This window comes from Stegostoma tigrinum, chromosome 23 (assembly GCF_030684315.1).
Source record: "Stegostoma tigrinum isolate sSteTig4 chromosome 23, sSteTig4.hap1, whole genome shotgun sequence".
Classification (NCBI taxonomy): domain Eukaryota; kingdom Metazoa; phylum Chordata; class Chondrichthyes; order Orectolobiformes; family Stegostomatidae; genus Stegostoma; species Stegostoma tigrinum.
Genome location: NC_081376.1, coordinates 9,396,088 through 9,411,307, shown reverse-complemented (window position 1 = coordinate 9,411,307; position 15,220 = coordinate 9,396,088). Strand labels below are relative to the sequence as shown.

The following is a 15,220-nucleotide window of genomic DNA, read 5'->3' as shown; positions in this document are numbered from 1 at the left end:
AGCAGCATCATAGGAGCAGGACTCAAACCTGGTGTCATGTGACTTCAGACTTTATCATTGTAAACGTTCAACCTATTTATTGTCTTGCAGCTAGGTAATTCGTGGTAAATGTATGGATGTACCTACCTGATAATTATTGTGATTCTGAAATGCCTACCGGTAAACCTCTGGCATTTGCTTGTAGTCTTCCAGATTCTATTATTTGCTTCATTGCTGGTACGGATGTATTGGAATCTTTGAGTGGAGAGCAGACTTTGTCTGTCATTGAAAGGGTAAACCAAGTCTGTGGGTTCAGCACGTCATCCAATGAAACATTATCTCAAACAACTGATGAGCAGATCCAGGTAATAAAACACTCTTCAAACACTGGAGAAAATAATTCAAAGTGCCTGTAGCACTGCACAGATTCCGTATATATCTGTTGTTTGGTACAGGCTTGTTCGAACACTAGGTGGCATTCTGCCATTTGTCCTAAACATAAAGTTGTAGGCTCATACAGACCATTCAGCCCAACTAGCCCATGTTATCCAAGTTGGGGTCGACATAATTTCAATTTGAACAGATGTACAGCATAGGTGCTGTTGGATCAGCTGCTGACTAAACATCTCTCCTGATTTTAGTTTATATTGGTGTTATTGCCCTCTGGTTTAGTCATTTGCATAAATGATCCAAGTCAAAATTAACCCCAGACAGAGCCTTGCACTTCAATTCACGACAGTACTCTATCTGCACAGAGATAATACTATTTACAAAAACATTGAGAACCACTTTTATGGACAATTATAAAATCATGAGGGGCATGGATAGGGTGAATAGATGAAGTCTTTTCCCCAGGATAGGATAGTCCAAAACTAGAGGGCTGAGGCTTAAGGTGAGAAGGGAAAGATTTAAAAGGGACCTTAGGAGCAACTTTTTCGCAGAGGATGGAGCGCGTATGGAACGAGCTGCCAGAGGAAGTGGTGGAGGCTGGTACAATTACAACATTTAAAAGGCATCTGGATGGGTGTGTGAATTGGAAGAGTTGAGAGAGTTTGGGCCAATGGGGCTAGAATAATTTAGGATATCTGGTCGGCATTGACAAGTTGGACCGAAGGGACTGTTTCCGTGCTGTACATCTCTATGACTCCATGAACCAGACATTGGCTGAGGCAAGTCGGCTCATCAGCCAGAAAACCTGCTGAGTCCCTCATCTCTCTCAAGCTCAAGTAATGGCCATGGAAGTTAATTCTTATCATTTGCTGACAGCTGGTATATATTTCAGCAAAAGGCAAAGATCTCTTGGTCACCATTGCCAAAAATAGTCCCTAGAGACTACAATGTTGGTGTTAAAACAAAACATTAACTTAGAGTTGGGCCTTTGAAGTGTAAAATCAAAGAGCACTCCTTCATGCAAGGGTGATAGAAATGCAGAATTCTCCTTTGGCAAGTCTGGCTGGCTCAGTTTAAATCTTTTAAGACAGGGACGAACTAACTGGACTATCCTGGCCAGCGCCTGCTGCTACTTCAGTAAGTGACAGCAAAGATCAAGAAATTAGCAGAACGTATGACTGCTGGATTCTCTGCTTTACAGCTTTCATAGAATCCCTACAGTGTGAAAGCAGGCCATCTGGCCCGTCGAGTCCACACTAACCTTCAGAGGAGCATCCCCAGACCCAACCCCATTGCTGTAACCCCACAGGGCAGCACGGTGGCTCAGTGGTTAGCACTGCAGCCTCACAGCGCCAGGGACCCGGGTTCGATTCCAGCCTCGGGTAACTGTCTGTGTGGAGTTTGCACATTCCTCCCGTGTCTGCGTGGGTTTCCTCCTGCAGTCCAAGGATGCGCAGGTTAGGTGGATTGGCCAGGCTAAATTGCACCTTGTGCCCAAGGGATGTGTAGAGTAGTTGGGTTATAGGGGGATGGGTCTGCATGGAATGCTCTGAGGGTCGGTGTGGACTTGTTGGGCCAAAGGGCCTGTTTCCACACTGTAGGAATTCAATGATTTCCCATGGCTCTCCCACCTAACCTGCACATCCCTGGACACTATGGGCAACTTAGCATGGCCAATCTATCTAACCTGCACATCTTTGGGCTGTGGGAGGAAACTCATGCAGACACAGGGAGACTGTGAAACTCCACACAGACAGTCACCTGAGGGTGGAATCGAATCTAGGTCCCTGGTGCTGTGAGGCTGCAGTGCTAACCACTGAGCCACCGTGCCGCCCATCAGTGCAAAGAAAGTAAGAATTGCCAAATCCAACAGGTTTTGGCAACTGGCTGTGGGTGTAAAGGAGCAGGAGTGCTGACAACTGCGCCACTGTACTGCGCTATGTTAGAACAGACCTCATTGTCAGCTAATGACTGCAGAGAAAGCAATTTCAGATAGTGCAAACATGAAAAGATAAGATCATAAAATAAATAGTTAAAAATTAAATTGAATCCTGCTGACTTTTAAACAATTCTTTGTAATCACTATGTAAGACATCCTAATCACCTGAGATCACAGGTTGAAAACATTTGGTGTGAAATTAAACATCTAATTTATAATCCCTTTTACCAAAGTATCAGATGGCAGAGGGATAGAAGGGCTACATTAATTGGAGCTCTGAGGAAGCTCCTGAAATGTTGCAATACAACCAGTTTCATCCAAAGTTAGTTAAACTAAATGCTGTACCTAATCTTTTGTCTACCCACTGCATTTCTCTTCCACTGTTTCCAATTTCAGTTATGCTTCTTTTCTCTTATTTTTTGCAGCTCTCAAAATCATTAGTGAGTAGAATTGACAACTTTTCGGCCAGCACTCTGAATAATTTGCAGCAAACAGCAGTTGGGCTCTCAGTGTCACAGATTGAAGAAACTGATGCAAATAATTTCAAGGAATCCCTGACAACTTTGAGTCAAGTCAGAGGATGGAATCGTGGCCAAGCCAATACCATTGTGTCCAAGTTATTCACTAGTGGTGTAGGGGTAAGATCTGAATAAACAGGGAACTGAGGTTTTATAATCATTTTCACTCCTAAAATTCGCTGAGAATTTGATGTATAATTACAGTAAGATCTCGTGTACTTGAAAAGATAGGAGTTTAATAAATTGAGAAGTGTTTCAACTATGGAATTATTTCCTGGGACCAAGCGTTTATAGGAATACCTGATCAGGCTGAAGACAACGGAGGAGGGAATTTTGACTATTTACGTTTCTAGTGGGAAAAAAGAGTCACTGATTCAGTCAGTTTTTTTTGACAGGAACTTGTTTACAGTTTGAAACTTGCTGACCTTAAAACTATTATAACATGTGGTTTAGACCTCTTCAGTTTATGAGATATAACTTAACCCTTGTCACCCAGCAGTACTTTATACTGGGCAAGAGGGTGTTTCGGGGGGTTTGTGACAGAAGAGTCAGGTTTGTGGGGTAGGGGTGTTGGTGGTTGGGGAGGCAAAGGTGGAAGAAATATAGACTTTTGCATTCTGCGCTTCATTCAGAGATAATTTTGCTGCATTTTCTTTCATGGTTTTGAATTTGCTTTATTCATTTCTCTTATATTTATTAGTTCAGAAACACAAACACTCTGCTTCAGCTTGGAACCTTGGTACGTGGTGTTCCAAGCAGTGTGTTTGAAGCTGTTGAATCCACAGTTCTTGTCGATGTGACTTCCAACCCTACGTTTGTCAGAAATATTCTCGTAGCACCACAACCGACTCAGCAGATTATTGTTCTGAAGGTAAACATTGCATGTACAAATGGTGTAAGGAAAATCAAATTATTGTCGTTGCTTGGTACATTATGTTAAGTATGGGAAGCTTCAGCACTGTTGATTCTAGCTTACAGAATGCAATGTGTTTCGTAAATTACACTGCTTTTAATTTGAATCCAGGTTTTGCAGACTGAAACTAATCCTTTAAGAGCAGTGCAGAAGATTCCAAGCGAACTAGTTCGAGAGATCCCACCTGTGCACTTGACGGCAGATCTCAATCTTAATGATGTCAATAATAAACAGTGGGTACCACAACAAGTAAGGAATCACATTCTTCATCTATTCATCGGACACATTTAGAATAAATGTGTTTGGAAATCATTTTACATACAGTGGTCATATGCGTGGTCTTCCCCTTGCTAAGTTGTGTAATGGGAGCATTTCACCTGGTCAATGTGTTGAGAATTCAGAAGGAGCTGTGAGAGGCTGAATGAAAATTTGACCACTTTCCCCAAGTATAAGGATTAAGTTGCTAATGAATAAGCATGAAATTAGACCACAGTGTGCTTTTTAACTGCTTTATTTCTGTGTCTTACTACTAATATTGCAGTTTCCCAAAAGCAGTTAGTACACTACAGTAATATTTTTTATAACTTTCCCTTCTTAGGCTTCTGTATTCTTTGAAAACATTGTAAGAAGGAATAATGAGTACATCAGGTAAGTAATAAGTAGCTTACTGTTCATCTGTTCATAATTCTTTTTCTACGTGTTTGTATCTGTGTGGATTTGGCTTCCTCACTATTCGGGTAATTATTTATATGCATACAAAGGAATGTATTCCATACAGATTAGCGTATACCTTTTAAAAATATCATAATAGTGTTCAATTGAATTATTATTAAATGGTTGATGGACTGTGGAATATTTTGTCAGTTAATTATGATTTAATTTAGCAAGGAGCGAGCATATTTTCAACAATCTTGCTAGTCTTCTGAACTACAAACTTCTTTGATTCCACAATGTACCGTGTAATGACCGAAATATTCTCACTTTTCACCTGTAGAATATATTTTAACCACTCGAACATTTATTATCTTCGCAGACACTAAGTTAGATTTGACAGTCATCTAGACTCGAAATGTTGGCTTGCTCTGTCTCCATGGATACTGTCTGATCCGCTGTCATTGCCAGCATTTGTTGTTTTCAGTGCAGATTCCAACATCTGCTGTAATTTGCTCTTATAAAACGGGTAGTAGATTTCCCCTCCTCATTTGGTCGTAACAACTATAAACAGCTAAGTTTGTTGCTGTGTCCAACGCAGGTGTGATTTCCGAGCAATAGTGTAAATATCTAGAACAGAAAGAAAAACCCTTACAAACGTCGAAGAAACATGATATCCCCTGATGGAGCTGTAGACTTGAGCTAAGATGTTGTAGCCCTCTTTTCTCGTCTTTCTTTACCTTGTGAACATGATGTATTTTGTTCATAATGGCTGATTACTGGCTGGGACCTAACAGTTCAACATATGATGAATGAAATTGTAGAATTACTGGTAGACACGTGGAAACATCAAAGATAGGAGCACAAGGAGGCCATTCGGCCCTTTGAGCCTTCTCCACCATTCTTCACGATCATGGCTGGTTGTCCAACTCTGTAGCCTAATCCTGCTTTCTCCCCATAACCTTTGATCCCATTCTTCCCAAGTGCTATATCTAGTTCACACCCACCATCGGGAACAGCCTCCCTGCATCTACACTGTCCAGTCCAGTTAGAATTTTATAAGTCTCTGCAAGACTCCCCCCTCATTCACCTGAACTCCAGCAAACTCTCGGTGAGCGTGCCCCAATAATATTTCTAGGAAATCGCACAATATACCCTTGGGATGAGTAGGATTGGAGTTATTAAGGAACGGAATCTGGTTCCTGTTAAAAGAAAGTGAGCTGTTTGATAATGACTTGATCGTTCCATTATTTGTTTCAGATTCTCGCCTTCTATCCTCCAAGGTTTCAGTTGCAGTGCAGTCAGAAACCTGAATTCTGCGGCGTTTCTTCAGCTTGTTCAAGCAATGAAGGGTCGAGGGGCAGTGCTTGATGAAAGTCAGGTGAGGTCACTTATAAAAATCATCTGTAGAGAATAGGACTGTTGTGGTGCAATGGTAGTGTCCCTACCCCTGGACTGGGAGGCCTGGGTTCAAGTCCCACCTGCTCCAGAGGTGTGCCGTAACATCGCTGAACAGGTTGATTAGAGAAGAAAGGACTCTCTTTTGGTAGGGTCTTTTGCAAGGGTAGCGTCCCTACCTTTGAGACATGAGGCCCACTTTCAAAACCACATGATCCAGAGATGTGCAGAGATACTTCTGAGTATGGTGATGAGCTCGTCTCTGGAAGAAAGACATACTCTGTTGTCTTTTGATTGTAACTGGTTTCTTCTTCTACATGTTCTGCTGTGTTAGCTGGCCACGTAGGATTAAGCTGGGTGATCAAGTTAACGGATTGTGCTGTAGTTTTTGTTTCATATATTGATTCCTGAAGTTCCACTCTGGGATTTGCTGATTCCCCGCTGCAACCGCAGGCAGTTAGGAAACGCGGCAGAGCCTGGCTATAGTAGGTCTCTGTTATCTCTATGAATACCTCCATCTACTCAGTACAGGGGAGTTATGCCAGGGAGTAGTTCTTCTCCTAGTATCACTGGTATACAGTGTGCCAAGTGATCAAAGATGTAATGTTTACAAGGTAGTAACATGGACACGTGGGGGCTAAGAACATTTTATAAAGAATTTGTTTTGTGCGTGTGAACCATCTTTAGATCTTAAATCTGTAATAAGTGAATGCCTTAGAATTGTCTGCACCTGTTGATTGTAAAATAAAGATGCCAGTATTCTTCAGGTGCTATCACATCCCATTACTGTAAGTCAATTGCAGAGCATAGGTCAGATGGCTCGAAGAGATATTTACCATCAGCTATAGCCACTGCTATTTCCCAGCAGTGATGGTCATTATAGAGAAGATGAAGCCTCTGTCCCATGTCACCAAAAGCAAAAGCCACCCCGTGTTTTGGCCCTGACAATGCTCTTCAATGTCAATTGTTCAGAGTTTAGGGGTCAGTAAAGTCATAGAGTCATACAGCACAGAAACAGACCCTTAGATCCAACTCATCCTTGCCAGCCATGCTTCCCAACGAAACTAGATCCACCTGCTTCTGCTTGACCCAAATCCTTTTACACCTTTTCTATTCATGTGCCCATGCAAATAGCTTTACAATGTTATATATTTTACCCAAATCCTTTTACACCTTTTCTATTCATGTGCCCATCCAAATAGCTTTACAATGTTATATCTGAAATCTGCATCTACCACTTCCTTTGGTAGCTCATTTCCAAATACAGACCACCCTCTGTGTGAAGATATTGCCCCTCGGGTCCTTTTGATCAGATCCTGGACACTTATCCACCTTTGTGTTTTTTTTAAGACTCCACCACTTCCTCTTCTAGGATGAGACTTAGTTTGTATGGGCCAAGTGAGTGTCAGCACCATTTTGTGTGTATGTCTTGCAACTGTATCCCTATCAATGGCAGAAACGTCAATGTCAGAAGTGAGCTTATTCTGGTCACTTGCTCTCTGCATTGTGATATTTCTCTGGCAGTATTACTATACTAGACTTCGAATATGTGCCAAAAATAACATAATTAGAACTACAGAATGTCTATCACAAATGTTAATTGTCCCAGTGATAAAACAGGCTGAATTTTTCCAGGGGTAGATTAGGAGGTAAGACCAGGAATGACATTGGAAGATAGTGTGTCAGGTTGCCGCCTGTCAGACTTCCACCTCTGAGCCACCTTTCCAAAGGGAGAGTTAGCATGACAGAGACCATGCTAAAAATTTGTCGGAATCCATAATTAAGTAATTAACAGCAGCATATTTGAATAATTGTAATCAAATCAAGCAGAGTTCAGCATGGCTTCATGAACTGGAAATCATATCTGATTAATTTATTCAAATTCTTTGAGAAAGCCTCAACTAGATTGGATAGAGGGGAACCAGTAGATGTGTGATATTTGGACTTCCAACAAGGAACCTCACAAAAGATTAAGTCCTAAGATAAGAGCCCATGGTGTTGGAGGTAGTATATTGGCGTGGATAGAGAATGGGTTGTGGGCAGGAAACAGCACATGGAGATAAGATTTTTTTTTCAGATTGGTGATTCATGACCAGTGGGGTTCCACAGAAAGCACGGTGGCTGAGTGGTTAGCACTGCAGCCTCACAGCGCCAGGGACCCGGGTTCGATTCCCGCCTTGGGCAACTGTCTATGTGGAGTTTGCACATTCTCCCCTTGTCTGCATGGGTTTCCTCCGGGTGCTCCTGTTTCCTCCCACAGTCCAAAGATGTGCAGGCTAGGTGGATCGGCCATGCTAAATTGCCCGTAGTGTTCAGGGGTGTGTGGGTTATAGGGGGATGGGTCTGGGTGGGATGCTTCAAGGGGCGGTGTGGACTTGTTGGGCCGAAGGGCCTGTTTCCACACTGTAGGGAATCTAATCAAATCAGTGCTGTGACTATGGCTGTTTTATAATATATATTGCTGACTTGGAGGAAAGAAATGAATGTAATGTAGCCAAATTTGCAGATGACACAAAAATAGGTAGAAAGGCAAACTGCGAGAGCGAAACAGTTTATAGAGAGATAATGATAGGTTAAGTAAGTGGGCAAAAAGATGGCAAGTGGAGCATAATGTGGGAAAATGTGAAGTTGTTCATTTTGGAAGAGAGAACGAAAGAACAGTATTATTTAAAAGTAGAAAAACTGTAGAAAGCTGCAGGGCAAAGGGACTTTGCGGGAAAGCAGATGTGATGAATGGTGGATCAGTTGTGACCCAATTGAGTGGTGGAGCAGGCTCGAGGGGCAAACTACTTACTCCTGTTCCTATTTCTTATGATGTTATAGGCCAGCTACCCAGCAGTGGTGAGAAAGTGACTAGGGCCATAATGAACCAATTGGGGAAATGTTGATAACCTTGCAGTGAGTTTCATGGCAGAGACTGGATACCTGCAGAGGCTGGACTGGCAGCATAAGGAGCCATTGCAAACCCCTCCGCCTCACTCAAGTATGGCCTCACTGGGATGCCATAGCCATAGGTGCAACCATAAGACACCCTGTCAGGGAATTACCCCTCTATGCTGATGGTTTGACAGCTGTGGGCATGCACGATGAATTTTTCACAATGCTGTATAGAACATGGAGCATGAGTAGGCTCTTCAGCCCTCGAACATGGCCCAGCATTCTATAAGATCGTGGATGATCTGCCCCAGAACTCAACTTCGTTCATGTCAATTCCTCATAACCTTTAACCCCACACTATTTCAAAAACCTGTCCATCGCCTCTTTATATACTTTGTGATCTAGCCTCCAGAACCCTCTGAGGTGGAGAATTTCAGGCATTCATTACCTTCTGGGAGAAGAAATTCTTTCACATCTCATCTTTAAATCCATGCCCCCTTCATCTGTGACTATGTTCCCTTGTTCGAGATACTCACATAAGCGGAAACATCTTCTGTATATCTCCTGTCAAATCCCCTCAGAATCTAGTACAGCTCAATAAGATTGCCTCTGTTTCTTTAAACGCTCATGCAAAAAGGCCTAACCTTGTTCGCCATTCTTGATAAATTCACCTCTTCATCCCAGGAGTCAGCCACCATTTTGAGCCACTGTTGCACACTCATATCTGCCTCACTGTGTCCATTTTTTTCCCCCTGGTTGATTGGATGACCAAACATTGTTGCTGGGCTTGGCCCTCCCACCATCCTTCATTTAGATGGAAGGTTCCAGAGGCAGCTTCTTAATTGGTCACCTCTGGGAAAGCCATGACATTCACACCACACCCATGTAAACAACCCAGGTTTGGGACCAATGACGAGATAGTGAACAAAATTGAATTCAATCCAATACTGTTAGAAACCATTTAAAAGTTGTTTTCTTTCTCCCTGCCAAAAAATGGAAAATATTTGCATTTGTACAAAACCATATTTACAGTCTTTTAGAATGTGCCAAAACACTTCACAAACAATGGCTTGCTTTCCATGTTCACATATCAACTGCTATGTTCATTTCTTTGGTAACGATTGAAACACAGCAACTCTGTGATAATCAGTTTTTACTAAAGTTGACGACAGCATGATTGTCCTATGGGACTTGTTGCTTTGGGACTGGTTATGTTTTAATCATACACTTATTGTCTCTCCCTTCAGCTGACCTGTATGTCATACAGGTTAACCTCTACTGAAACACCGTTGGTCATAGACACCCTCCCTGAAGACGTTTTGCTGTTTTTTGAGTAAGTTGCTTCTCATGCAAGTTTGCAAAACTCATGTTTGCACTTAAATTCAGAATGTGTTATTCAAGAGGAGGAGTCTGAGAAGATGCCAACCATAGATGAATTTAAAAAATCTCATTTATGTCCATGTATCCACAAGCTAACAGCAACACTCTTGAAGATTTATTTAATTTCTTTGATCCTTTCATTCCCACCAAAGGATTGCATCAGCTTTACTTATAAGATGATTAGAAATGCTGGTTCTGATATGATAATTATATTCTGGTCTGAGACAAGCCCTGAATCCACTGCCATGACCCCTCATAGCACTTTTCAAGCGAGTTGCATTGATATAATCCATTAGATATCACTTCAGAATATTCCTGGGATATAATAAATAAAGCAGACCATAAAATTAGAAAGAAAAAGAACAAAGGTGGCATGGTGGTTAGTTGCTACAAGAACCACCGCAGAGCCACAGATAAAATGGGCTTCTTCTGTCCGTCATGATTCTGTAACTTCCACAGAGGGAAAGGAATCCAAAACCAGGGGAAATAACATAAAGTAAGAAGAAAAATGTGAATCAAAGCCATTGGAGGCTATCAGTACGTTCTTACTAGACTACAACGATATGAAGTCATAGAGTTGTACAGCATGGAAAAAGGCCCTTCGGTCCAACGCGTCCATGCCGACCAGATAACCTAAATTAATCTAGTTCCATTTGCCAGCATTTGGCCCATATCCCTCTAAACCCTTGGTATTCAGATGCCTTTTTAAATATTGTCATTGTACCAGCCTCCACTGCTTCCTTTGGCATACATTCACCACCCTCTGTGTGAAAAAGTTGCCCCGTAGGTCCCTTTTAAACCTTTCCCCTCTCACTTTCAACCTTTGCCCTCTGGTTTTAGACTCCCCCGCCCTGCGGAATAGACCTCGGCTATTCACCCCATCCATGCCCCTATGATTTTATAAACCTCTATAAGGTCACCCCTCCTCCTCTGGTACTCCAGTGAAAATAGCCCCAGCCTCTCCCTATAGCTCAAACCCTAGCAACATCACTGTAAATCTTTTCTATGCTCTTTCAAGTTTAGCAACATCTTTCCTATGGTAGGTATTTTCTTGTCCTGTTCATTCTGATGTTGTTACTTGGTTGTCCAGAGAATGGAAACAAAATTTCAATGCAGATTGACCTCAACTTTGCCCGCTTGATTTGCTCTACACCCACAAGCGTTCACTCCCTCCACCACCAACACTCAGTAGCAGCAGTGTGAACTATCTACAAGATGCACTGCAGAAATTCACCAAAGATCCTCTGACAGCATGTTCCAAACCCATGACCGCTTCCATCTAGAAGGACAATGGCAGCAGATATATGGGAACGCTATCACCGCCAAGTTCCCCTCTTAGTCTCTCACCATCCTGACTTGGAAATATATCACCATTTCCGTCACCGTTACTGGCTCAAAATCCTGGAATTCCCTCTCTAATAGCATTGAGGGTCAACCCACAGCAGGAGGGCTGCAGCGGTTCAAGAAGGCAGCTCACCACCACCTTCTCAAGGGCCACTAGGGATTGCTAAGAAATGCTGGCAGGTCAGCGACACCCACATCCCACCAAAATGAATAGAAAAAACAATTCAGGATAATGGAAGAGCATTTGCTGTTTGCTCTGCTGACTGCAGCCTTAAGATTCTTCCTATGGTTTTTACTTTGTCGAACTAGGATTGGGCATTTGATCAAAGGCTGTGCCCTGTGCTGGGAATCTGAGCAAATTACAATGAGGCTAGTTAGTGAAGGAGTTTGAGGAATTCTTACTAAGATGTGCAAAAATCAAAACTGAGAAGTAAACATTAAATTTAAATTGTGTATAGAAGACTGGGAAAGAAAGATTAGATTGAGAGTTTAAAAAAAAACAAAGGGAAAACAATTTGGCTTTAAAATGGCCAACATGAATTGCATTGTGAAAGAATGACACTCTACGATTATAAAATTGAACTTACAGGGCCAGAGGGGTTGTTCGATTGTGATTATCACTTAATATACTATTAAAAATTCATTTAGCCCCTTAGAATACACTAGCCTTAACATTTTTGGGGATGTTTTACACAAAACTGGCATGTCAAAAATGCAACTTCAGACTCATGCACCAATTTCAGTGTTGAATTTATCAGTGAGGTACAGCTAAAGTGAAGAAACAGACCAACTCAGACTGCAACTTTCTGAGTTCCATGTGCACATTGTGACGATGGTTTGTTTTAAAAGAGAGATTGAAGAAGGGATGTTGAGTGGCCTGTAACAAAATAAACAGCTTATGAGGCCTTGGGGTTTCTTTTAAAAGTTGGAACAATAGAAGCAGCCTGAGTGGGTGTCGTCAAGCTTCCACCCACAGAACCAGGGATTTTATTTAGCTTTCAGCAGTTGCTGTTGGGAACCTGAAGAAATGAATGCTATTTTTTGTTCCTATTTCAGTTACAGCCACAAGCTAGGGTTTCTCCTCTTGCTACAGGAGTTGCGTGTGAGACAATCTGTGTTCTGAATGTGCCTTTCTCCAAGGGTGTGTTCGTGGGATGTTATAATACTTGAACAATTAGTTTGTAATAGTTACAGTACTTATTATTCTGTTATGTTTTCCCAATAGAGTTGTTATTCCAATACAATTTCTTTTGTTGTATTTCAACTATAGTGGACAAAGAAAAGTGTGTTTTGCCTCAAATCCAGTAGCTTGACCAATCAACTTGCATCTGGAATGTAACAGCTTATATTTACCTTTAAATAATAAAATGTTAAGGGCTAGACTGTCTGTCTTCTAAATATTTTGACTGGGTTTGGTTTGGCCCATTACAATATTGACACTGCAAGTTGCAGTACCACTAACTCCATGATGATGTGAGTGCTCACTCACTGTAATTTTGATTTTGATTGTCTATAAGTTGCAATTTTAACAAGCTTGGGCCTATATAGAATAATGTTAAAATGCCAACTTTCACCTGTTTCAGCTCTACTGAATTAAGGAGTTCTGCAAATTGCAAGTCATTCTTCAGAGCTATTGGAAGATCAAACATAAATATATTGCAAAAAGGATCAAGAAGACGACGAAATCTGTTGAATGATGCCTTAACCTGTTTGGTAAGGACACGCTGATTGGTCACAAATTGGAAACAAACACACACAATGCTGAAAAACAGTCAGCAGAGCAGCAGTATATGGAGAAAGGAAGAGGTTAATGTTTCTGCTTCTGAGGAAGGGTCACACGACCTGAAACATTAACTCTGACTTCTCTTCACAAATGCTGCCAGACCTGCTGAGCTTTTCCAGCAATTTCTATTTTTGTTCCTGATTTAAAGCAGCCACAGTTGTTTTGGTTTTTAATGTTGCTGGTGACGCTTATTGTCAGAATGGAAGGTTATACATAAATTATTTTCTTTTCTCTGATGCTGCCTGATTTACTGTGTATTTCTAGGATTTTCCATTGTTAACTTCTTTTAAAATGAACAATTATTCAGCAGGTTGCTTGAAATAAATCTTCTGCTTTATGCAAATCCAGACTGAATGGGATAATTTCTACCTGGAGAAACCCAGCAGGTCCGTGTAGAGAGAATCAGAGTTAATGTTGAGATTCCAGGGGCACATGGGGAAAATTCTTTGGATGACGAACTTTCATGCCCAACATCAAACTCACGCGATATACTTTTCTGATATTTTCTCCAAATGTCAGTGCATAATAATAGTCTTTTTACAAGCTTCTTGCTGCATAGATAGTTAGGATTCAGAGTGTGCAACTGAAATATATTGTAATATTAAAGTTTGTTTTTCAATTTATTTAAATTTCAGGGAGCTGGCAGTGGAAACCTAACAAGGGAGAGTGTTACAGTATTGGGTGATTTGAGCTGTGACCTTGAAGGCTCGGTTATTGAAAACTGTGACATTACTATTTTGGATACATTGAGGAATTGCATCTCGTACTCAGAAGATCAAATGATTGCAATTGAAAACCTACTTAGCACCAGAGCCACCAGATTCGGGTAAATTGATACTATTCGTCTGTAATTATTAATGACCCAAACAAAATTTTTTTTTGTGCATCTTTATTTTGGGAATGTTGCTTTTGCCCTTTTTTGCCAATTAGTGTAAATCTGTGTGATCGTAGTTTCAAAGTAGGGCATTTTTCCAAAACTATACTGTTCAGACCAAACCTGGAATAATGTGTTCAGTTTTGGGTCCCTTATCTAAGGAAAGACAATACTCCCTTTTGAGGCAGTCAGAGAAGGTTCACTAGGTTGACTCTGGCTACGAAAGGATTTTCTTATAAACATAGGTTGGTTTGGTTGGGGCTGTACACATTGGAATTTAGAAGAATGAGAGGTGACCTTGTCAAAACATCTAAGATCTTGAGGCTCAGAGATAGCAACAGCTGCAGATGCTGGAGTCGGGGTTGATACAGTGTGGAGCTAGAGGAACACAGCAGGTCAGGCAGTATCAGAGCAGCAGTAGAGTTGCTGTTTCAAGCCTGGACCCTTCATCAGGACTGGGGAAGGGAGCTGGGAAGCAAATAGAGGAAAGATGGGTGGGGCTGGGGGAAGGTAAGTGGGATGGTGATACGTGGATGCAGGCCGGAGTCGTGGGGATTGATCAGTGGAAAGATGGGACAGATAGGCGCAGTAGAAGATGGACAGATAGTGTCATGTCAAGGAGGCGGGGATGAGAGGGAGGATTAGACATGGGATGAGGCTGGGGCTGGGGACATTTTAAAACTGGTGAATTCTATGTTTAGGTCATCAGGCTGTAGGCTCCCGAGGCAGAATATGAGGTGCTTCTCCTCCAGTTGGAAGGTGATATCATTGTGGCACTGGAGGAAGCCCAGGATGGACACCCAGGGAGCGGGAGGGGGAGTTAAAATGTTTGGTGACCAGAAAGTGGTGTTGATCATAATGTTTGGAGCACAGATGCTTTACAAATCTGTCTCTGAAGTTACGTTTGGTCTCACCAATGTAGAGGAGGCAACATCAGGAGCAATGGATACAATTGACCACATTGGATGATGTACACGTGAAACCCTGTCAGAAATAGAAAGTTTGTCTTGGGCCTCAGATGGAGATGAAAGGGCGGGTGTAGGGGCATGTGTAGCACGTCCCGCAGCCTCCTCCTTCAGAGGCCTGATGGGGTAGATACTTGGAGGTTGAGGGAGAGTCTTAGACCACAGGGCATAACCTTAGAATAAGGAGTTGCCTATTTAAGACTGAGGTG

At 41.9% G+C, this 15,220-nt stretch overlaps 1 protein-coding gene across 1 annotated transcript in view; it reads left to right on the top strand.

Moving 5' to 3' along the window:
- Positions 1 to 15,220, top strand: part of LOC125462409 (uncharacterized) — a 320,685-nt gene that overhangs the window by 217,220 nt on the left and 88,245 nt on the right. The window contains exons 128-136 of the mRNA XM_059654215.1: positions 185 to 344; positions 2,734 to 2,946; positions 3,527 to 3,697; positions 3,851 to 3,988; positions 4,338 to 4,387; positions 5,651 to 5,771; positions 9,913 to 9,998; positions 12,973 to 13,102; positions 13,808 to 13,998. Coding sequence (XP_059510198.1) covers positions 185 to 344; positions 2,734 to 2,946; positions 3,527 to 3,697; positions 3,851 to 3,988; positions 4,338 to 4,387; positions 5,651 to 5,771; positions 9,913 to 9,998; positions 12,973 to 13,102; positions 13,808 to 13,998 — 1,260 coding nt within the window. The remainder of the gene's footprint in view (positions 1 to 184; positions 345 to 2,733; positions 2,947 to 3,526; positions 3,698 to 3,850; positions 3,989 to 4,337; positions 4,388 to 5,650; positions 5,772 to 9,912; positions 9,999 to 12,972; positions 13,103 to 13,807; positions 13,999 to 15,220) is intronic.